The following is a 22,684-nucleotide window of genomic DNA, read 5'->3' as shown; positions in this document are numbered from 1 at the left end:
GCATCTTGTGAAACGAGGCGGCCTTGCATGATGCAATACCTCTCAGTATCTCGAAAGCAAGCCCAGCAGCCTGGTTTCCGTCCTCGCCTGGTGGGAGGGTCCCGGGGCCCCAGCTGGTACTGCGAGAATGGGGAGCGGGTGGGGAGAGGCAGAGGTTTCCGTCATTCTGGCGAGGTGCCAGCCAGGCCCTCTGCAGTTGGCAGCTGTATTGGGCAGCATTGCCAACAAAGCCCCAAGTCCCTCTTGGGTGCCAAACGAGGCAGGCCATAATAAGGCAGATGTTCCAGCGGAAACTTGAGGTTTTGCAGGCAGGGTGGAAGAATAATCGCTCCCCATGCCCCCAAAGACTAGGGTTTTGAATATGCTATGTTAACCCGAGGAGTTAAAACCACCCTGTTCATGTGCCTCTCTCCATTACTCAGCATTTGATGACATGATGACACCCGGCTGAGTGTCTGTGAAACCAATTCTATGGGAAAGAGCAAGGGATTTGGGGTTGAGAGGCAGAAGGAATTCTTCCTGCCTGGTGTTTGTTCTACAACAAACTCGTTCACACATGCAAACAAACCTGCATGTGTGAATGGGGCCTTGCAGTTTGAAAAGAGCCAAAAGCCTATCTAAGGCAACCCACAAAGAAAACCACCCCCCTGTTTTGTCCTTAAGATTTCCCCCTGGAGGTAAGCTATTTTCTAGTGGAAAGGCAACTGAGGTGACTGGCTTCATGAACTCAGGTCTCCCACATGTAATCCCAGTGTTTTTTTCACTGGTGCTTAATTTCTAGAGGAAGAGGCTGGCGCTCAGTCCTGTATGCATGTTGCATTTCTTGACCTGGATGTGGTTGCCCATCTGGGAAGGCATTCTGCATATGCTCAGGAGCATGTTCAGTCATTACACAATGGGAAACAACACATTCTGCACATGTTCAGGGTCACCTCCTGTCTCTGTTGGGATAATAAAAATTAAAATAGCCCTGAGCATATGCAGAGTGCCTTTCTCTGCTTTTGCTGATCCCTGACATTGAAAGCAGGCCCCAGGCTGAGCAAGTCTGCAAATTATGCCTTGCACATGGTCAGTACTCTCATTTTATGTGCTAATACAGGATTAAAAGCCTTGGTTCAGGGCAACATTCAAATATCTCTCCATCCTTCATGCCATGTCTTTCGCTCCACAAATACACACACAGTTTGCCGCAGACACTGTCTTCCGCACAGTTTTTAAAATTAGCGGGAGAGAATTTTATCTGAATGTTATATTGGAGAAGGTGTAAGATTGCCACTACCCTGTTACGTATTTGGTAGCCAAAATTAAACACACCTTTCTCATCAGGGGGAATAAAACCCCTGATGGTTAATCCTTTAGCAGGGAGCCCTGAATTTGCTGGGTGTGGGGGTTTTCTCTACAGAGCACTTAGCAGGATGAGTGATCCTGGCATTAACTCAAAACAAGTCCCATGTTGTCAGTCCTCTCTCCCTCTCCCCAATTATTTTGAGCTTCTCCAGGAATGAATGAGCCAGGCCTTTGGAATGCGGCCATCTCTTGAGGACCCCTCCCCAAACAGCTGCCATGTCCTTTAGTCAATAATAATCCACAAATTCATTATAGGCCCTGCAAATTCCGGCCTCTTTCCCCCATTGTTATTGTTTGTGGAGATCAGAGGAAGAGGGTGGCCATGTGCACTCAGGCGGGGTGAAGGGGGGAGTGAGGGGAGGACAGGGGAAGGGGAGCTGCCTTGCGCCATCTCATTCCTGTGTCGAGATTGCCAGCAGCTGAATTGATCTGTCTGTCCTTTGTTCTCTTGGGATGTTGTGGAAGAAGTGGATCTCTTTGTTTAGGGCAGTCTGCTAAGAGAGAGCCCTGGAGGATACCCTGGAGAGCTGCTGCCTGTCAGAGAAGACAATGCTGAGCTCGACAGACCTATGGCTTGACTCAGGATGAGGCATCTTTCTTTGTTTTTGTGAGCCAAACTGGTGCCTTCTGGATATGTGTTGGACTAGGAGCTGGGAGAGACTGGGATTCAAAACCCCACTCAGCCATGAAACTCACCAGGCGACCTTGGGCCATTCACTACCTCATAGCTTAACCTGCCTCACAGAGTAGTTTTGAGGATAAAATGGGGTGGAGGAGAACTATGTGTAGCCCCTTGAGCTATTTGGAGGAAAGGCAGGATAGAAATGGAAAAACTAAACTTCAGCTCCCATCATCCTTAGCCAGCACAGCCATTTTATACTACAACCCCCATCAGGACCAGCCACATGATGGAAGTTGTAGTCCAGGATATCTGGAGGACACCAGCATAGCAAACATAGTGTCAGATAATGCTTGCTTGCTGGCTGGCTTGCTGGCTGGCTGGCTGGCTGGCTGGATGTATTGAATGCTTTGCCAACTTTTACTTTTTCTATAAGTTCTTTTTTCAAATATTGATCTTCCCTGCCCCTCATGCTGGTGACATTTGTTGCCTGGGTGGAACAGAGAAAGGGTCTAAGCAATTTAGAGATGAGAACGGCCAAAGACCCATCGAGCTCAGAACTCTGTCTCTGGTGATTGGCAGAGGCAGCCAATCTGCATTTAGAGATTTGGGTAAGAGTTTTTCCTTTCAAGGCATGAAAATGACAGGGGGACCTGAGTTCTCTTGTGCTTGGGTCCTGCTTGCGGGTTTCCCACAGGCATATTGTATTGGAGAAGATGGACCATTGGCCTGATCCAGCAGGCTCTCCTTACATTCTTATGGTGCTCAGGTCTTGTTTGCAGACTCCCCTTTGGGGCGTCTGGTTCGCCACTGTGAGAACAAGATGCTGGACTAGATGAGCTAGTGGCCTGATCCAGCAGGTTCCTTTTATACTAAGAACTCTGCACACCTCAAAGGGGCAAAGAACCCAAAGGTTAACCCAAGCACTACAACATTTTGCTACAGGGATGGGGAGCCTGGGACTCCTCAGGTGCTGTTGGACTCCATCTCCCATCATCCCTGGCCAGCGTGGCCAGTGATTGGGAAAGATGATGGGAGTTGCAGTCCAGCAGTATCCAGAGAGCCTTTAAGAGACGACGGTCTGAAATGTTTCGATACCTTGAGGTGGGAAATCTAAACAGCATTGCACCGTCACCACAGGGGCCCAGTCCACTGGGATGTTTTCAGGTTGAACAAGAAGTACACAAAAGCACAGTGCTCCCCTGTTCCCCATAGGTTCAGTGGTGGAGCATTGGCTTTGCATGCAAAACGTCCCAGGTTCAGTCCCTGGAGGCAGCATCTCTAGGTAGGGTTGGTCGAGAACCCTGCCTGAAACCCTGGAGAGCTGCTGCCAGCCAGTGTAGGCAATACTGAGCCAGATGGACCAGTGCTCCGACTCAGTATAAAGGCAGCTTCCTATGTTCCTATTTGTCTCCATGAGGCTGTCTCAGTGGCTTGTGGAGAGCAGGTCAAACTCATTTCTCTCCCACTCAGCTGCTTTTTTACAGGAACACCAAACCTTCCACTTCATCCTTGCCTTTGAGGTTAGTAGATTTTATACCTAGATTCATGGCCAGGGTGTCCTACCCCACCCTACCCCAAAATATATGTTCAAGCCAAAGGGCGAATCCTGAAAGAGCTGTGAACAGGAGTTCAAGCAGCGATATTTCCTTGGGATTAAATAAACTCTGAGAAAGAAGATTTCAAGTATCTATGTATAAATACACTTCAGATCAGTGCTCCACATGTCAGGTTCCAGGACGCCTGGGGCTCTGTGGGTTGCTTGATCGAGAGGAGAAAACCTGTTTCCAGAGGAACCTGTAACCTCAATTTCACTTTCATTTCTTTGCTTGACCTGAGCCAATGATCTTCTTGCGGTGTCTTAAAACCCTCCTGGCTGCTTTTTCCCTTTGTATGAGGAAGAAGGAAGGCACCTGCTATAGCAAAGTATTTAAGGTATTTAAGCAGATGCTGTTGCTCCTGGAAACTGCAGGAGGGGAGAGGGCTCCTGCGCTTGGGTCCCGCTTGCGGGCTTCCCACAGGCAGTCTAGTCAGCCACTGCGAGAACCGGATTCTAGACTAGGTGGGCTAATCGTCTGATTCGGCAGGACTTTTCTTATGTTCTTATGCCCTACATTGGTGGGGATGCTGCCTTTCCAACTCTTGTGATTATTTTTTTTTAAAAAAAGATTAGACCCTGCCCCCAGGAGCTTACATTGTCAGTGTTGAAAGTGAAGAAGGTGAAAAAGGAAGGGAGAAACTGAGGCTAGGCTGAGGCCAGATGTGACTGGCAGACAAACAGCCCTGTGTAGGTGTGGGTTTCACTTCCGTTAAATCCTAAATCCTGTTCTCCCAGTGGCCAACCAGATGCCTGTAAGAAGCCCACATGCAGGATTTGGGCACAAGGGAACTAACTCTGCAGAGGAACCTAAGAAGAGCCTGCTGGATGACGCCCGGGGCCCATCTAGGTCAGCATCCTATTCTCACAGTGGCCAACCAGATGGCCCAGTGGGGAACCCCCAAGCAGGACTCGAACACAAGAGAACTCTCCCCTCCTGCGATTTCCAGCAACTGGTATTCAAATGCATTTCTGCCTCTGACTGTGGCAGAGACAGAGCATGGCTATCGTGCCTAGTAGCCATTGATAGCCTCCCCCTTCAGGAATTTGTCCAATCTTCTTTTAAAGCCATCCAAGTTGGTGGCCATCACTGCCTTCTGTGCCATCGTTTAACTGTGCACTACATGAAGAAGGGCTTTCTTTTACCTGTTCTGAATTTTCCAACATTCAGCTTCATTGAGTGTCCATGAGTTCTCATGTTAGGACAGAGAGAGAAAAAACTTTTCTCTATCAACTTTCCCCACACCATGCCTTCCAGCTCTGCTCTCTTTATCTACCTGGCTCAGTTCCCAACTAGTAGCTCAGACTGAAGCCAGAAACATTGAGCCGCTATTGTGTTCTGGAGCCCAACCCTTTCTCCTCCCTGCTCCCCACCCCCACTTGTAGACAGAGGAGGTTATGGTGAGAGGGAACTAGAGTGGACACTGTCCTTAATCGTCCTTAAAAAAAGAAAAGGCAAGGCTTCTCACTACCTTTTATGACTTGATAAGCATTCTAGAAAGCAGCCAAGGAGCCATGGTCCCTGCCCCAGGGAGCTCCCATGCTCTGTTAGAGTGGAGGAGGGGAGAAGAGCAAGAGGCAGAGAGAAAGAAGGGGCCAAACGACAGCCAGATCGGCCCCCTCTCTCCTCATATCCAAAACACCGGCCTCTGCCTCTTCTGTCCCAGGTTGCGGGGCTGCATGATACCAAGATTAATATAGCACCATAAACACTGAATGCTTCTGGTCAGGGTGTCCCACATTTAGAACCTCTTAAGCTTATAGGACTGTTATTCAGGCAGCTCAGAAATTGCTGCCCACAATTCATGTGTCTCTGTGGTAACATCTCAAGTGCCCGTGTTCTCGGGTGCTCTTGTCGCAGCCATTCCTAGCTACTCAATCTTCCCTTTGCCCCCACCCATGATTTAGATCAGGAAGGGTAGTCGGTGCTCTTGAATATTAGTTGTAGGAAACTGCAGGAGGGGAGAGTGCTCTGGTGCTCAGATAGTTCTGTATTCAACAAGCCAGCAATATAGGAGCTGCCTACTCATTGGTACTCAGGGTGTTGGTCCATCTAGCTTGATATTGTCTACACTGGCTGACAGTAGCTCTCCAGGATATCAGGCAGGAGTCTCCTCCAGTCCCAGGGTTTAGGAGAGGCAGGAAAGCAGGTACAAATTACCAGGCCCAGTGGTCCAGAAGGGGTCCCAGGGCCCAACTCTCTTGCATATGTTTCATGAAATTCCTAACAAAACCTATGTACTATGTTCAATGCATGCACAATTCTGAATAATGGTTTGGGAACTTGTGTCGTGAACTGAGTGTTTCTGAGTATTTCCAACTCTCTGCGAACATTTGCTCCTGCTCTTTGACAGTATATTGGTGCAGTCTCATTTTATGATGCGCAGTCTCATTTGTGTGTTTTCATAAGCAAACACTGTGCGAACCGAACAAAGTTGTTGTTTAACAGTTAAGTGTATGGATAGTTCAGTAATGATTGTGTGGGTGCTTATGTTATTGATATTAGTCATTAGGACCTTAATATTCTCAACAGGTATGAATATTATTATTATTATTAAAATGAGATCATGCATTTATTCTATATCCCATGTAAATATGTTTAGCTCGTCTGCCCATGCTGGGGGGCCCCTTCCATTTTTCACCAGGACCCAAACCCATTCTCCGCAGCACCATCCACCCCTACCTGAAAATGCCAGTAGGGTTTGAAGCTGAGACCTCCTGCATACAGTAGTAGAAGCTGTACCACTGAGCTACAGCTTTTCCCTTTGAAGCCCCTGACCTAGGACCCATGATTTTCATAGTACAGTATTCATTTTGGCAATTATGCCAATGCTGATGGGCTTGCCAAGACTCCTGACTATTTCAAAATGATCCAGAGCGGGGGGAAAGGTTGAGAACCACTGGTGTAGGCTGTTGCTGCACTGAGATCAGGCTGATGGTGCTTGTGCTTTCAGCCTAGATATTTTCCAGCTGTTGAGATGGGTGGGGGCTTAATTTGAGCCCTGGCACCTACTTCCCACCCCAACCCCCCAGCTGATTCTTCTCCATCAGCTCAGAGAGCCTCAGTATTCTTAAAAAGAAAGAAAAAAGTGGGTCACATCTTCAGCAGGCTTTATCCGAGGCTCTACAGCTTTGCACCCATTAAATCTAGATTTGTAGACCGGGCACAATGCCAGCCAACCAGCCTACCCCCCCTTCCCCCACAAACCAAGCAAAGTTCTGGGGATGGGGATGTGGGGAACAGATTAGGCAGCCCCTGCCTCTTTTCCTAGCTCCTTTCCTTCTGGCTAGACCAGCTAAGAGGAGAGGAAGTTGGGATGGACACGAACTGAGAATCTGGTTGTTCTCATTCAACCCACAGCTGCTCAATTGTGTGCAAAAACTGAAAGCCGCCAGTGCCCAGGCTCTGCAAGTGAAAACTCTGGGGCAAAAAGTACCGATTGAGAAGACATTATGAAATAGTTTTCGGTAGCCTTTGCCAGCATGGTGCCTTCCAGATGTTTTAGGCTGGATGGGGCTGATGAGTGCACTAAATTACTGAAGGATGATTTAGGGCTTGGTCTGCACCAAGACAGGGCAGTGAAAGAGACAACGTTTTTGCTGCTCAAAGTAACCACATGCTGCTATCCTCTGCAAGGGCAGTGCTGGGGGGGTCCTAGACTGCAAACCTGTGTGACTGGTGACGTTGAACTAGTGGCAGAAAGGAATCACTGGTAGAAAGGCATTTGAAACTGCTCTTTCCCCAGAAAAGGTCTGTGAAACTCAAAAGTATGCATGCTCTTATTTATTTGCTTATTGCATTCATATCCCATTTCTCCCCACAAGGAGTTCAAGGTGTCATGCACATGGTTCTCCTCCTCATTTCATCTGCATGACAACCCTGTGAGATAGACTAGGCTGAGAGACATTGACTAGTCCAAGGCACATGGCCCAGTGGAGATTCGAACCCTGGTCTTCCGGGTTCTGGTCCTACACACTAACAACTACACTTCAGTCAAAGATGTCCTTTTCCACCCCATGTATGCTCCTTTGTATCATCCACCCTGTGGGACCAACAAGGCAGCAACTCGGTGCCTTGCCAGCCCTGCTTTAGCAATATTCACCGCAATCCTGAAATCTCAGCTCTTCACTTGAGGCAGTGGGCAGAGCAGGGTGGAGTGCTGGACAAGGACAAGCACATCTTCTCTTGCCTTGAAATCTGTGGCACGGAGAGTTGCCCAAGTGCTGCAAGGAAATCCATCCCCATGGCTCAGTGGGGTTAACGCTTAAGAAGCTACCAGCTGCTTGGCCCCATTTAAAGCAGATTATAAAAAATCAGAGTGGGCTTGGTTTGTGGGGAGGGGAGAGAAAGGGGGGGGGAAGGGTGCCTCTCACTTGGATACCCAATTTTTTCAGTTTGCCTAAAAGTATATATTTCTGCTGCCTGTATCATAACGGGAGTTTCCCCCCTTAAGGCCAGGGGTGGCTAATTGTCAGTTGGCAGGAGCTAACCCAGCCCCCACTCTACCCCCAAGTAGGTTTTTCTGATCTCTCACCATCCCATCCATTTTGGCTGCAGTAGCAGCATTGAAGAAGAAAAATTAAAGTAGACACAGCACTAAGATGGGTGAAGCTCCCTCCCCATTTCATATTGATCATTTGATGAGCTGAGAGGCAGTGATAAACCCCCTCCTGCATAGATTCGCTGAGGGGGGTGGCTGTGGGTCTCTGCGACAGTATGGGCTCTTAGTATTAGAACTCCTTGATGAGGGGGGCAGGAAACTCTAGACTACCTCCTTGCTTTTGGAGAATCCAGTTGGTGGGTTTTGCTCAAGGTCCAACTGATCCTGATATTTGGAGTGAGGCGGGTATTTTCCCTGCCCCCATGCATGGCTAAAACTGGCCAGGAATGGTGAGCTGGTGTTGGGAGGATTTTTGCCTCTCTCCAGACATCCCACTTGCCCCCCCCCCAAGCATCCCGATCAATGCCTCCCAGGCCCCTGGGCCCCCTTCCTGAGGGTCCAGCTCCACATTCCCATCCCAATCCTCCTCCCTGTCTGACCAGCCCTACCAAGAAGTCTCCAAGGAGCTCATGACACCCAGCCAGCTGGAGTCCAAAACACCCAGAGGGCAGCAATTTGGCAACGGCTGCTGTGAAGCTTTATGTACTTTGATGGAGGGCACTATATTTAAAAATAATAATCATCTACATCTCAGGCTTTGTTCCCCCAGCTGTACAAACAGGGCTGCTCCACTTGGTTGCTGTATGGGCCGTTGCACCAAACTTGTATGGCAGAGTTTGGATTTGCAGAAACGTTTTATAAATACTCGCCGCCTTCCTGTCTTCCACAAATCCATCCCAAAGAGCCTCCAGGCAACTGCGATTTTCAAGCAGTTGCAGTGTAGAAGGGAGTGGTAGGTTGATCTCTCTCTCTGTTTTTTTAGATTATCTAGCCAGCTTCCTCTCGCTTGATGCCGCAATCGCTCCTGCCTTCTGGCTGCCGCCCAAACAGTACAGAATAACATATTTGTATTGCTAAACTCCCTCCTGCTGCTGCTCTGGAGACCCGAAGCTTGTCTCTGCTGAGAGGGGCAGACAGGCTCGCTCCTCTCAGGGCAGAGGTTCTGTAGGCATGCAACAGAGAACAAGGCTCCCTTTGTCTGTCTGCTTGGCCTGGGCAGATAGAGGACACCAAACTTGGCATCTTCTCTGGAAATGAGCCTCATATCTCCTTTGGAACCAAACAAGCAGCAAAGAAGCGTATTTAAATTTCAAACTTTTCTTGTCCTGAGACTGTAATTTAATACTTTGCAAGGGCCATGGCTTAGTGGTAGAGCACATGGATTGCATCAACAGGTGCCAGGTTCAATCCCCAGCATCTTTAGGTAGGACTGGGAAAATTCCCCATTAAAAGCCCTGGAGAGACACTGTCCATCAGTGTAGAAAACAGCAAGCAATTTATTTGTTTATTACATTTATAGGCCACCTTTTCTTCCAAGGTGCTCAAGGTGTTGTACATGGTTCTCCCCTCCCCGCTTTGTCCTCACAACCCAAATTGCCCCATCAGATTGTCCATCTGATGAGTAGAGAGGGGATGAGATAAGCCCCTTTTCATCAGCTGATCTGCACTTAGCAGATGAGAGGAGGGACCGTGTGCATGAGAGAGATGGGCACATGCTCCCACTTTTGACCACACCCAGCATTGGTGTGTGGCCCCCAGAGGGTTGCCCAAGAGTGAATGAGGCTGGAAAAAGGTTGACCACCTTGGCCTAAAGTTCCTCTTTATCTAAGGCAGTGGTTCCCAAACCTTTTCGGGCCACTGCCCCCTTGGTTCCATAAACTCATCCACAGTGCCTCCCACCCCTAGAAAAAGCATTATTCAAAATAGCGGTTTGCACGACCCACTAAAGGAGATAGCAACACAATAAAATGCAAAACAGTAACAGTCTTTGTAAAATTATTCAAAATCCAATTAAAAAAACTATTCAGTTTATTTAATTCAACAAAACGGATGTACTTGATGCAGTGATACTGGCTTTTCAAGCCTGAAGTCATTTACACCTCCGGCTCCTGCCCCCCCCCCCCGCCTCTAGTGCCCCCAGTGGAAGAGCGTATGCTCCTGCCACCTGGGTTGGGCTCGAGAATGCTGCCTGCCAAGGAGAGGGGAGGCAGTGCTGTACTGCGACTCTCCTCCTCCCGGTCAGGCCTGACAAAGGAGCAGAACTGTGGCTGGGTGCAAGGGAGCTGGCTGTTCTCTCGTGTGCACAGCCCAGTGCAGCAGAGGGGCACCACCATGGCAATGTTGCTGCCACCGCCTCTCCTCTGTCCCCGGGTCAGACCTGACTTGAGAGCAGAGCTGCTGCTGGGCGTGACAAAGCTCGTTGCATGCTGGAACCAGGCTCTAATGAGGGGAGGAGGTGTCTGGTTGTGCCCCCTCTAAAAAAATCCACCCGTCCCCCCCACTACACCTCTGAGTGCCCCCTCCAAGGTATTCCCCCTCTGGGGCACTGCTTTCCATCAAAGGAAGCCCTAAAACCTCAGGACCCCAGGTCAAGAATGAAGCCTGAATTCTGATTTGGTGGGTGAGCTTATCTTCCTTCTGCTCTGGGGTGTCCATCAAGCTTCACCCTTAGAAGTGCCAGGCACAGCCGTGCCCCATTCTCTGCCCTTGGCAGATATCACCCCCCCAGCCCTGCCTCACCATGCTCCACCCCCAATCTGACAAGGACCACCCTTCAGCTCCCTGGATCCTCTCTCATTCTCAGAAGCAGAGACTTTGCAATCCAGCTCATCTGCTCTGCCTCACCAGACTAACCAGGAAATTGCCCAATCTGCTTCCCTTGTGACAGTGTCACCTGCTGGTTTCTAAATAGTGGGTTCCTAGGAAACCTATCGGAGTTACTTATGAAATGCCTGCCTTTACTGATCCTTCCCTTCTCAAGTCACACATGACAGTGAGGCCCTGCGACCGAGGGAAGTGAGTAAAGGGACGATATTCAGACCTCTAGTGTAGTGTTGCTGGTGTACTAAAAGCAAGCCCCATATAATGTGTTGCGGTAATCTATCCTAGAGGTTACCAGAACACAGACAACAGAAGTTAGGCTGCCCCTCTCCAGGTAGGGGTGCAGCTGGGCCACTCCCCAAGCATCACTACCCTAGTGGGTTGTGCAAAATATGCTATTCTGCGTATTATTATTTTTATAGGGTAGGGGGCACCAGGGGAGAACTTATGGAACCAAGGAGACAGTGACCCAGCAGCCTTAAATTGCTGTTGGACACACAGGTGGCTCAGCAAATTTAAGAGCGCACCGGTGCCTTCTATGCAGTCGGTTCTGATCATGTTGCAAAGCCTCGGATGTGGCATCCCTGCCAAAGACAACTGCTCTGTGCCAGCCTCTCTGTTTCCCAAGAAAATGTGCAACGCAGCAGTGCCTGCCACCCCCCTTCTCTCAGACACGTGAGGCTAGGGTGGCTCTTGAGTCAAAAATAGCCAAGCCTCTGCGTCTCTTGCTCAAAGCTTTGGCAACAGGAAGTCCCTGTCTCACTTCCCCTTTTCAAGGGAAGCTGCCATGGCAACCCGATTGCCTGGCTGTGCCCCGAGCAAGTCACAGGGCCTGTAGGCCCTCAGCCCTCTCGCTCTTCCATCTGCATTTTTGGCCATGTTTAGGCTGACCTTCGATGGGCTCCCCAGTACTGCAGTTTGATTGTCGGGCAAAAGCCTGCTGGAAGAGCTCCAGTTTTCCAAGTTGAGCTTTTCTGGTTTTGAAATTGCACCCCCTCTGCCTTTCCCTCTGTTTGGGTCAGTTTCCACTTCTTCAAGTTATCCGAGCCAGGACCTGTTCCAAAATCCCCAAGTTGAAACCTCCCCCAGAATCTGAAGTGCATAAGATCAGGATCCCAGTATTTCTACTTGGCCTGGCCAATCAAAAAGCTTCATTCTGCCTGTCAGTCACAGGGAATGTTGTTGCACAATGTCAGTTCTCAAAATCTGTGCAAGAGGAGGGCTCTGGGGCTCAGCAGACACACACTAGTCCCAGCAAGGAATCAGGAACAGATATGATCCAGTTTGCATTTAAAGGCAAACCTGTCCAACCTGCACTTTGTCAAAACTGCATGTGTTCATTAAGATAATTTGCATTAAAATACTGACATTAAAGAGTTGGTTTACTACTGAGTAGACATTGTTGGATTGTACTGTACTGGTCTTTAGCCCTCAATGTGCTGCGATAACCTTTTGCTGCAACAAATAGGGCCTCCACCCCTAGAAGATTGTGGGATATAAATGCCATAAATGACTGTAGTGTTGAACTGGGACCTGGGAGACCACAGTTCATATCCCCACTTGGCTGTGAAGCTCACTTGGTGACCTTGGGCCCAGTCCCTCACTCTCAGCCGAACCTACCTCACAGGGTTGTTGTGAGGACAGACGGGGGAGAAGATGTATGTGCACCAAACATACATATATGCATATACATTAGCATGCATGAACTTTAATACAAATCTTTGTCCCTGTTTGTTGTCCTTTTTTGTGCATGTGCCCCCCCTTTTGGTCACTTTGCAAGCCAGCTCGCCCCCTTGTAGACAGAAGGAAAACACTTTTGTTTTGTTTTTTTGCAAGGCAGGCAGCCAAGGTGTTCTGCCCAGCCAGCCTGGCCTTTTGCAGGTTGATGCACTTGATTATACCTCACATCCATTTTAAAATGGTTAAAAGTTGGAATATATATATATATATATATATATATATATATATATATATATATTACCCAAACACTGGGGGAAGCGGGGCTTGGCTTGAGCATTCGCACCATTTTTTATTTCAACTAAATATTTCTTGGACCCAGCCTTCCAAATAATCCTGCCGCCCCCGCCCCAGTAATGAAGACATGATGAAGCAAGACCTTTCTCTATAGACTGTTCGACGCTGAGGACTGTAGGCACGTGCGCTGGGGGTGGTGGTGGAATTTCTCAGTCAGACATATGGTTGTCATGGTTATTGGAAGCAGAGAGGTACAGGAGAAGATGAACTGCATGGGTGTCTCTCTCTCTCTCTCTCTCTCTCTCTCTCTCTCTCTCTCTCTCTCCCATCCACCTCCTCATATCCACCTCCTCCTTCTGCATCTCTGCAATCTGGGCTTTCCAGGCTCAAGTTGGGTCTACATACTGGTTTCTCCCTTCCTGCTTCTTTCTGGGGCCTTAATTGGTAAGAGTGGTGGTGGTTAGATGTCTCAGTAGCATCCCACCTCAACGGAAGATGAGTTACCCTACGGTTTATGAGAGACAGCTGAGGCTCGGAGTCTCAAGACCCTGCCGGGATCCCCCTAGTCCGGGGATGAGCTGGAACAGACGGCAGCCAAGCCGGAGAGGGACTGTGGCAAAGGTGTGTGAGGAGGACCGAGGCTGGGTCAACCATTCTGCTTGTGTGTGTTCGTTAGCAGAAGTTCGTTTCCGTGAAGGTTGTTTTGTGTCGTGCTATTTTTTGCTGGGGGTGGGGGGCTTGTGCCTAATTTATTTTTCACTTAGGATGATTTGGCAGAATCATCCTAAGGATGATTTGGCAGAACGGTTTCTTTTCACACTCCAGATTGGATCAACCTTCACAAATTAGTCCAGCTCATGAGACAGTCATAGTACGGCTCTATTCTGCCTTAGTCAGACCTCACCTGGAGTCCTGTGTCCAGTTCTGGGCATCACAGTTCAAGAAGGATATTGACAGGATGGTAGTTGTGCAGAGGAAGGCGGCCAAGATAATAAAGGGTCTGGAAGCCAAGCCTTGTGAGGAACGGTTGAGGGAATTGGGTATGTTTAGCCTAGGGAAGACTGAGAGAGGATATGATCACCATCTTCAGATACCTGAAGGGCTGTCACATAGAAGATGGACCTGGACTGACAGATTCCAGTTACAAAAAGGAGATTCTGACTAAATGTTAAGAAGAACTTTCAGATGGTAAGAGCAGTTTGATAGTGGAACGGACCCCTCGGAAGGGGGTGGACTCTCCTTCGTTGGAGGTTTTCAAGCAGAGTTTGGATAGCTGTCTGCTAGGGATATTTAATTAGGATTTCTGCATTGCAGGGGGTTGAACTAGATGACCCTTGGGAGCCCATTCCAAATCTAAAATTCAATGATTCCATGTAGCTTGTCTTGTTCACTTTAGCCACCTAGATTGCCCCTTTATTGTAGATTGTGTGTGTGGAATTGTTGGACAGAGGTTTGTGCCTTTGGGTAGCAGTTTGGAACAGGCAAGCGTTAAGATTCTTGTAACTTTGAAATATTCTTTTTTTAAACCCGGCACCAGTCTGAATGTAGCAGCTAATTCCTTTCACGCAAGAGCATGAAAGGTACATCCCTGGTTAGCCTGGCCACCGTGACTGTGTACAGAAATGATCCTGGTGCCAAAACATTTTAGAGGAACCTCAGGGTGAGGCAGAGGGTAGCAAGGGAAGAGTGGGGCGCATTCCTGGGGTGTCTATGTGCACAATGTATTTGAAGGGAATTAGGGTGGCTCAAGAGGAAATAGAGAACAAATTATCTGGCTTGGCTTTCCCTTGTGATGGCTCTCCTTTATGCGCTCCCGATTATGACATTTCCAACTCTGGATGCGGCCGGACTTTGAGCAGCGAGTGCAAAAAGAGCAGAGCATGTCGGCACTGTAACACAATTGCCTTAAATCAGCAGCAGGGCTTAAGACTTGGGTATTTTGCTTAGTTTTGTTTTCAGGTGTGTTTTTCTCTTCACACAGAATTTAAATGGGGTTTTAACGATTAGAGGGTTATATTGTCTCATGTCTGTGTTACACCTGTCTGTGGGGCCACCCCCCTCCCCAGTTCTTTGGATGTGTAAATGCTGGCAAGATGGAAACTGCACACGGGCTGTAAACACCTGCTGGGGCGGAGCCACATTGGCAAGCCTGAAACACACCTCTGATTCAGAGGCCCTTTTCTGGAGAGGCCACTGGTCACTGCCGCTAACCCATCTCTTTCTTGCTTTCCCACAGAACAAAGAGAAAGAAAGGATGAAGGAGAGCAAAGATGCCCGCTATACCAATGGGCACCTCTTCACCTCCATCACCGTCTCAGGCATGACCATGTGCTATGCCTGCAACAAGAGCATCACTGCCAAGGAGGCACTGATTTGTCCCAGTGAGTAGGCCTCTAGACTTCTTTCTTTATTGCTTTTTATTTATTTCAAAAAATAAATAAATTATACATCACTTGATTGTAAAAACAAACAAAAACCCCAAAACCTCAAGGCGGCTTACAAAAAAAATAAAACGATAAAATTATCGGTAAAACAGTAAAAACAAAAAACCAAACCAAACCACCCAACTATGTAAAACATTTTTAAAAAAAAAGAATTAAAATTAGCAACAAGCTGAAAACCAGATTAAAAGACATGTCAGTGTTCTATATGTCTTGATAGGGAAATGTGTTTAGCAGGTACCGAAAAGGGTACAGCAAAGGCGGCTGCCTGGTTTCAATAGGCAGGGAGTTCCAATGTGTGAGTGCTGCCACAGCAAAAGATCAATTTCTTACAAATGCAGAATGAGTATTATGTGACATCTGTAACAGTGCCAGTTCAGGCCGATCAAAGCAGTTGAGCGGGCGTACATGGGGTAAGATGATTTTGTGGGTAAACTGACCCCAAGTAATTCAGGACTTTGTAAACTAATAGTAACACCTTGAACTTGGCCCGGTAGCAAATGGGGAACCAGTAAATAAGGATTTGGGGTGTGGGTGTATTGTATCCCACCCAACCAACCGATACCTCAAGTTATGGGTCATTAGGAACTGAAATAAGCACATAGGCTGCTGGATAGTAGCTTCAGAATGCCCTTCTCTAAATTTCCCTTGGGGAAGGGCAGATAGGGACGGAGGAGGATTTCATTTGGCTTCCTTTGTGTGCCATGTGCATTGCCAGCATGCCAGGGCACCTGTTGCCTAGACATGCTTGCCAGCCTTGCTGTCCTAGTGGCTGAGGACCCAGTTTAAACACGAAGACTGCGTGAGAAAATTCATGCTTGGCACTACATCTAAATCAGACTCCACTTTCCCACCCAGCCAGGAAAGCTGTTTGTCTTTATAACCATTTGGCTATTTCTCCAGTGCTCAAAGTTACTGTTTAAATGCTGGAAAAATGTGATTTCCCCCCAGCCCAGCAAGTAATTTTCATGAAATGCAGGTGTACGATAAGCTCTTTCAGATAGTTGGAGCCCTGAAGGGTTGTTCTGTGTGTGCTGATGAGGCTTAGTTCTCTTGCTGCTTTCCATCTGCCCCAAATGTGCAAGTGGATGTTCTCAGTCCATGCCCAGACTCAGTAATGGGGCTGCATGAGGATTAAGCACTCAGTCTGGCCTTGATGTAGGAGATGGATTTGACCTGCTCTGGATGGAGCTGCCCTCCCATTTAAGGATTGGGGTCACAGCTTCTAGGTGCTATGAGATCCAGCCCCGGTCATGGATGCTCAAGTGGCATTGGTGGCACAAAGCCCCTTTTGCTAAGCTGAATTTATTTATTTGTTATGTTACTGCCCCATGCCATAGCCCTCTGACTTCTCTAGAGAGAGTATTCTAAACCTGGGGATAGGGGGTACCACTGAGAAGCCCTTCACTATTGTAGCTGTTCCTGAGATGGAGTGGGCAGTCAGAGAAGGCTCTCTGCTGATGATCTGAGCACAGAGATTGCCAACCTTTTTGTAGAAATGTGCAGCATAGCGTTACTGCAGACTGGAACCAGAGGCATTGTTGGCTGTGGTCTACATATCTTAGGTTGGATTCAGACAGTAGTGTGTGTGTGTGTGTGTGTGTGTGTGTGTGTGTGTGTGTGTGTGTGTTTTCTGAGAGCTGATGGTGGTTTGAATGAGATAGCACCCACCATAACTGGCAATCATCCCACCTTTTATCTTTGGTTAAACAGGGTGAGTAGGTTTTTCAGGTAAAAAACTGCTAGACCTCTTTGACCAGGGGCAACAGTGAGGCAGAACTTTCTACACCATAGAAGCCTCAGTCAAACAAACCCTCTCAGAAACTATGCTCCAGCCTCACTGCTTCTGTCCCTTGATTGTCATTGGTGAAATGAGCTCCGCAAGTTTCAGAAACCCTGCAAAAACCTACCAAACCTGTTCACAAGAGAGAACAAAAGGCTGAGTGTGCTCACTGTGAGCAATCGTGCCTGCTTTGAGCCACCTCCAACTCCCTGAAATAGGCTGATTCCTTCCTTTCTTCCCATCTCCTTTTCTTGTGGCTTGGTGGGATTAGATGACTCTTCCTCACCCCCTAACCTGTTTCTGGGCCTGTCCCTGCCCCCTTCGCCTGGAGAGAGGCCTTCCAGAACAGCTGCAGTCCTGGGCCACAACCTCTTCAGTCTGGAACATCTGCCTGCGAGGACAGCTGTTGGGTCTGGGCCTCCCAGAGGGGCTTTTGCTTTTAGGCTTTGTTGTCTGACTCTCCCTTGGTGACCTGGAAGGGCCTTTGATGTTGCGGCTTGTTTTCTCCTGACCCCACCAGCCCCTGGCCTGAAAACTTGGCCCCAGCTGCATCTGAGCAGCCACACTTGAGCTGTTAGAGAGTTTGCCGGCAGCCATGCCAAAAGCAGCCGTCTCCTTGAGTAAATAAACATTGTCAGGCAGTGTGCTTTATTTATATATTGATTGATGGTGGCTAACAGCTTGAATCTAGACTAGGGAGGTGGAACCTCAGGTCCAGAGGTGGAATGTGGCCCTTGAGGCATCTCTATGTGGCCCTCAGGATTCTCCCTAGGCCACGCCCCCTTTTCCCTGGCCACACTCCTCACCAGCTTTCTCTTCTGCCTTCCTTAAGTGTGTTTGCCTGGCTGGAATGTCTCTGAAGGGTGATCATGGCTCTTTCAGGCCTGGATGGAGAGGCAGGGGTGGATGTTTGTGAGTGTGAGTAATCACTAAGTAATTATTAGTAATTTTTGCATGGTAAGACTCACATCCGACACTATGCCTACTTTTTTTTATTTATTTCATTTCTATCCCACCTTTTTCTCCAAGGAGCTCAAGGCAGTGTATGTGGCTCCCAACATCTCCCCATTTAACCCCCACAACAGGCATGTGAGCTAGGTTAGGCTAAGAGGCAGTAACTGATCTTGAGGTCACCTAGTGAGCTTCCTGACCAGTTTAGGATTCAAACCCTGGTCTCTCCTGGGACCTAGATAGTCCAACTATCTAAATACAATACTCTAAGCACTATGCTACACGGGCTCTCTAGCCTCAGCCACTCTTGTGTCTGGCTCCATCTACCACTGGCGTTATTACGATTATTATCAAACTTATATAGCGCCACCACAGTACATGGCATGTGACCCTGTGAGAGAAAGTGGCCCTCTGGTTGAAATAAGTTCACTACCTCTGGCCTAGGTTCTCAAGAGTTGGGCTTCCCTTTGCCAATCTACTTGGTGGCTGGATCTCAGCCTGGCCAGGTGCTCATTATAGTTACCCTCTTGCCCATGCCCACTGCGGACACTTCCTTCTGGGAAAGGAGGAGATTACCTCTGAGCTACTGCTGTGCTCCTGGTCTAGTGCAGCACCCCGCTCCCACAAGTTGGTTCTCCTGGTTTTACACACAAATCTACATTTTGGAGTTGCTCTACTGCAGTCTGAGTTCAGGCTGAGACCAAAGCTTACTTGCTGAACATAATAATTCAACAGGTTGGGCGCATAAGGCCTTGCCAAAAAAAGAGAGCAGCAGAGGACACAGATCTGCATAACAGGTACAAGTGCCAACTTTCATGAATGGAGGCAATTACTATCATTTAAATGAAAACACAGTATATCTTGTCATGGTGGGGAAGGCTGTGTGCCGGCTCACTCTGCTCCCAAGTGCTGCTGGAACAGACTCCCTCGGAAGGTGGTGGACCATCCTTCATTGGAGGTTTTTCAACAGCAGTTGGATGGTCATTGTCAGAGATTCTTTAGTTGTAATTCCTGCATTGCGGTGGATTGGACTAAATGACCATTGGGGACCCTACTGACTCTAAAATTCTATGATTCTATGCTGGATGCTGAGAGGCAACATCAAACCCATCCTTTTTGTAAGGGTCCTTATCTTTAAACCCAATTTGGACCAAGCACCTTTCCAAGTGGAGAATCACTTCAAAAAGATAACTATCCTTGATCTTTCAAAGCATATATATATTTAGGGCATCATTTAGTTGGGATTCAACCTGTTAGAACACCTGTGTTCATCTCTGCAGACAGGAGATGGCATAGTGGGGAGGTGAGAAGCAGCATGCAGGTGCACAGTTCCTTTCCCTTGCTGCCGAGTAGCCACAGAGCATCCTCACCCAGCAAGGGCCAAATCTGCACCATACATTTAAAGCACTGTGATACCGCTCAGGGCTTCCCCTAAAGAATTATGGGAGCTGGAATTTGTCAGGGGTGCCGAGAGTTGCTAGGAGACCCCTTCCCCCCCCCCTCACAGAGCTACAATGCCACTTCCCAGGGAACTCTCGGAATTGTAGCTTGTGGGGGGAATAGGGGGCCTCCCAACCATTACCCACACACTTTACAAACTACATTTCCCATGATCCTTTGCATTAGATGTGCATTTTAAATTATTGGTACAGGTCTGCCAAAGGTTTTTAAGGCTCCTCCTCCCATCTATGTGAGAGGCACAAAAGGGGCTCATCTCTCCTTCCCTCCTTCTTCCGGCTGAGACTGTCCCTTCCACGTGGGCTACAGGACTTGGCAACTGTTCCCGGCCCAGCAGATGGTCCTCTGAACAAGTCGGCCGTTTGCTGTTTTTCTCCTCAGCCCTCCTCCCCAATGGTTGGGGGTGGGCCTGGAATTTTCCGGGTGTGGAGGAATCTCCTGGAAGCCCTTTTGCATTATTGATCAGAAACATCAAAGCTCCTCATGAAATATACTGAAAACTGTTAACAAACGGGGGCGTTTTAAAAGTCAGCACTGCCTCGCAGCATTAGAAATGGGGCAGCAGGGGGACCCCTAGGACCACCAACAAGAGAACTGGAGATTGAAACCAATAGTCGGGTCTGGTTGGTTCTTAGGGGAGAGGCCAAAGCTCAGTGGTAGAGGGGCAGAACTGGGTGTCTCCATTTAAAGATTCTAGCCATCTATCTAGCCACCTTTTAGGGTCAAACCCTTCCAAGGGTGTCACAATATATAATCAGGTGTCAGGTGAACTGAAAGGCCTCTGTCACCTGGACTGAATAGACCAGTGGTTGCTAACCTGGCGCTCTCCTGGTGCTTCGGACTACAACTCCCATCAGCCCCAGCCAGCACAGTCACTAGCCCAGTGAGCTCCATTGCCAAGTAGAGATCCTAGTCTGACACACTAAGCCAAAGCTTTCCAAGCTGTGTGTCGGCTGCAGTGTGCGCTCCCTGCACTCCTCCCGGGGCTGGAAGGGATTTAGTTTAACCTCCGGTTTGCTAGTAAAACTGAATTACTGCATCATGAAATGATGCATGCCTAAAAAGTGTGTCATCAACATGAAAAGTTTGATGACACACTTTTTAGACATGCTCTAAGCACTACACCACACAGTCTATGCACCAGGACTGTCTGCTTTGTTTGGGTTTTGGGCTTGTTCGTTGCTTTTGTGTTTTTAATCACCTTACAAGCACATTGCCTTGAGGTGATGGCTTCAAAGGCCATTAATAATGCAATTGTTTTTGTAGTAGTAGTAATAATAATAATTAATGATGATGATGGATCTTCTAGAGGCAAATCATGGTCTTTTTTAATTAACCCCACCCCACCCGCCCTTCCATCCCTGAATCTGTTATCTCCTAATTGGCCTGCAGCCACATTTGGGACTCTGCTGGTTTCCCCTGCTTTGATCTCTAGGATTGGGGGGGGGGCGCACTTATATTTGTGGAAGCAAATAAATGGCACTGCAGGCCTCCTTGTCCGCCTGTATGCTCCAATTGTGCTCTGCTGTTATCTCAGGCTGGCCTTTTTCCTGGGCCAAGATTTGCCTGTGCTTGTGATCTCTCTCAAACATGGGGGCTAGAGTGGAGCAGATAATGAACAGAGCACACAGGGCTGCCAAGTCTCAAGCAGGGTCACCAAGGCAGGGCTTCATATTCATACCCTCCTTTCTTCTAAGGAGCTCAAGGCAGCAGACATGGTCCTTCCCTCCTTTGTTTCTGTCCTCACAACAACCCTGTGGGGTAGGCGAGGCAGAGAGAGCATGTGTGTGGCTAACCAAAGGCCACTTACTCGCGTTGTCTCCAAACTGAGAAACATCTGAAACACTGCAGCCTTTCCTCATGGGGTTGCCACTCCAGCCCCTGGATCATTTTGGTTTTTAAAAAAGCGGATTTTTTAAAAGGTAGATGTCCCTACACCTGTGAATGAAGCAGATATGGGAATATACACGGCTACCCAGCTTGTGTGTGGTGTGTGGTTAGCAAAAGTGAGCCTGCACATTTCATATCTGCCATGTTTTGTGTTCCCTGTGTCTGCGTGCAAAGTGTGTGTGTGTGTGTGTGTGTGTGTGTGTGTGTAGGGCAGCTCTCTTCCCTTCTTAGGAAACCTCCACCCTGAAAAATCTGGCACCAATCTCAATGCCTTCTCTAGAATAACAGTGCGGGTGTCTGCCAGAATCCACCTTTCTCAACCTGGTGCCTCCACCCAATGTTTTGGACTCCCATCAGCCTCAACCAGCAGCTGGGTACCAGGTTTGAAAGACCAATCCCGTGAGTTTGTGGCCAAGGCAAGATCTGAACCCGAGTTCCCTTGCAGCTCACGGCTTGTTCTTTTAATTGCCGCATTGGGCATCTCTTTCCAGAAATGAAGCAAGTGCAGGAAGGTAGATTAGGCTGCAGACATTTGGTCCTGTGGAGCGGGAAGGAATTTCTCACTTCCCTTTTGCCACTTGGAGCAGTGCGTGAGACAAGCAGACTTGCCAATCTCGAAAAACAATATTTTCTTCCTTCTCAGGAAGAACATGACTTCACTTCCTTGCTGGCAGTCCCAGGCTGTTGTGTCTGAACGAGCTCCTCTGTCTTCTAAACTTTTGTATTTTGGATATTATTTTCTTGTGGGAGAAGATGGATCTTTATAAATGCTGGGGTGGTTCTAGGCACTGTAGCAGGCAGAAATCCATCAAGGGGAGCATTTCCCATAGTTCCCATCCCATCCTGTTGAGCCTCTCTTTGCCTGTCATGCAGAGAATATTGTTAGGAGTTTGAGGGATCCTGTAGGGGGGTTGTAGAATGTAAAATATTGAGCTTGCCAAACCAGTCTCTTTGTCTAGGCCAGAGCTTTCCAAACTGTGTGTCGCGACACGTTCATGTGCCAGCTTCAGTTTGATGCATGTCTAAAAAGTGTCACCAACATGAAAAGTTTGGTTGTGTTTGACAGATTAAGTACCATGATTAGCATAAGTGATCCTAGAATTGTAGCATTGGAAGAGACCCTGAGGTCCTCTATTCCAACCTCCTGAAATGCTCTGCGCCATAGAATGAATGGCTAGGCCTTTCCTCCACCTCCTCTCACCCAGCCGCTAGGTAGGAGAACAGTAGCCAGAGCTGTGTGTTTGATTCAGCTGGAAGCAAGCTGGAGACAGGGAGACATGCTTTCTCTGTGCTACATCCCAAGCTGCGACTAATGGAGAAACATGAGCCCGTTGTGGGGTTAATTCTGTGAGCCCCTCCATC

The 22,684-nt window shown here is 48.3% G+C and overlaps 1 protein-coding gene across 13 annotated transcripts in view; it reads left to right on the top strand.

Moving 5' to 3' along the window:
• Positions 1–22,684, top strand: part of ARHGEF2 (Rho/Rac guanine nucleotide exchange factor 2) — a 110,989-nt gene that overhangs the window by 64,142 nt on the left and 24,163 nt on the right. For 12 of the 13 annotated variants that reach the window (XM_083589345.1, XM_083589343.1, XM_083589346.1 and 9 more), the window contains one exon: positions 15,036–15,180. In XM_083589345.1, coding sequence (XP_083445471.1) covers positions 15,036–15,180 — 145 coding nt within the window. Of the gene's footprint in view, positions 1–13,002; positions 13,421–15,035; positions 15,181–22,684 lie in introns of those variants that run through there. The other variant, XM_083589348.1, reaches the window with a different exon arrangement.

Source organism: Podarcis filfolensis, assembly GCF_964270895.1.
Source record: "Podarcis filfolensis genome assembly, chromosome: 16".
NCBI lineage: Eukaryota > Metazoa > Chordata > Lepidosauria > Squamata > Lacertidae > Podarcis > Podarcis filfolensis.
The sequence above is the reverse complement of the archived record's forward strand: the minus strand, read 5'-3'. Positions and strand labels throughout refer to the sequence as shown.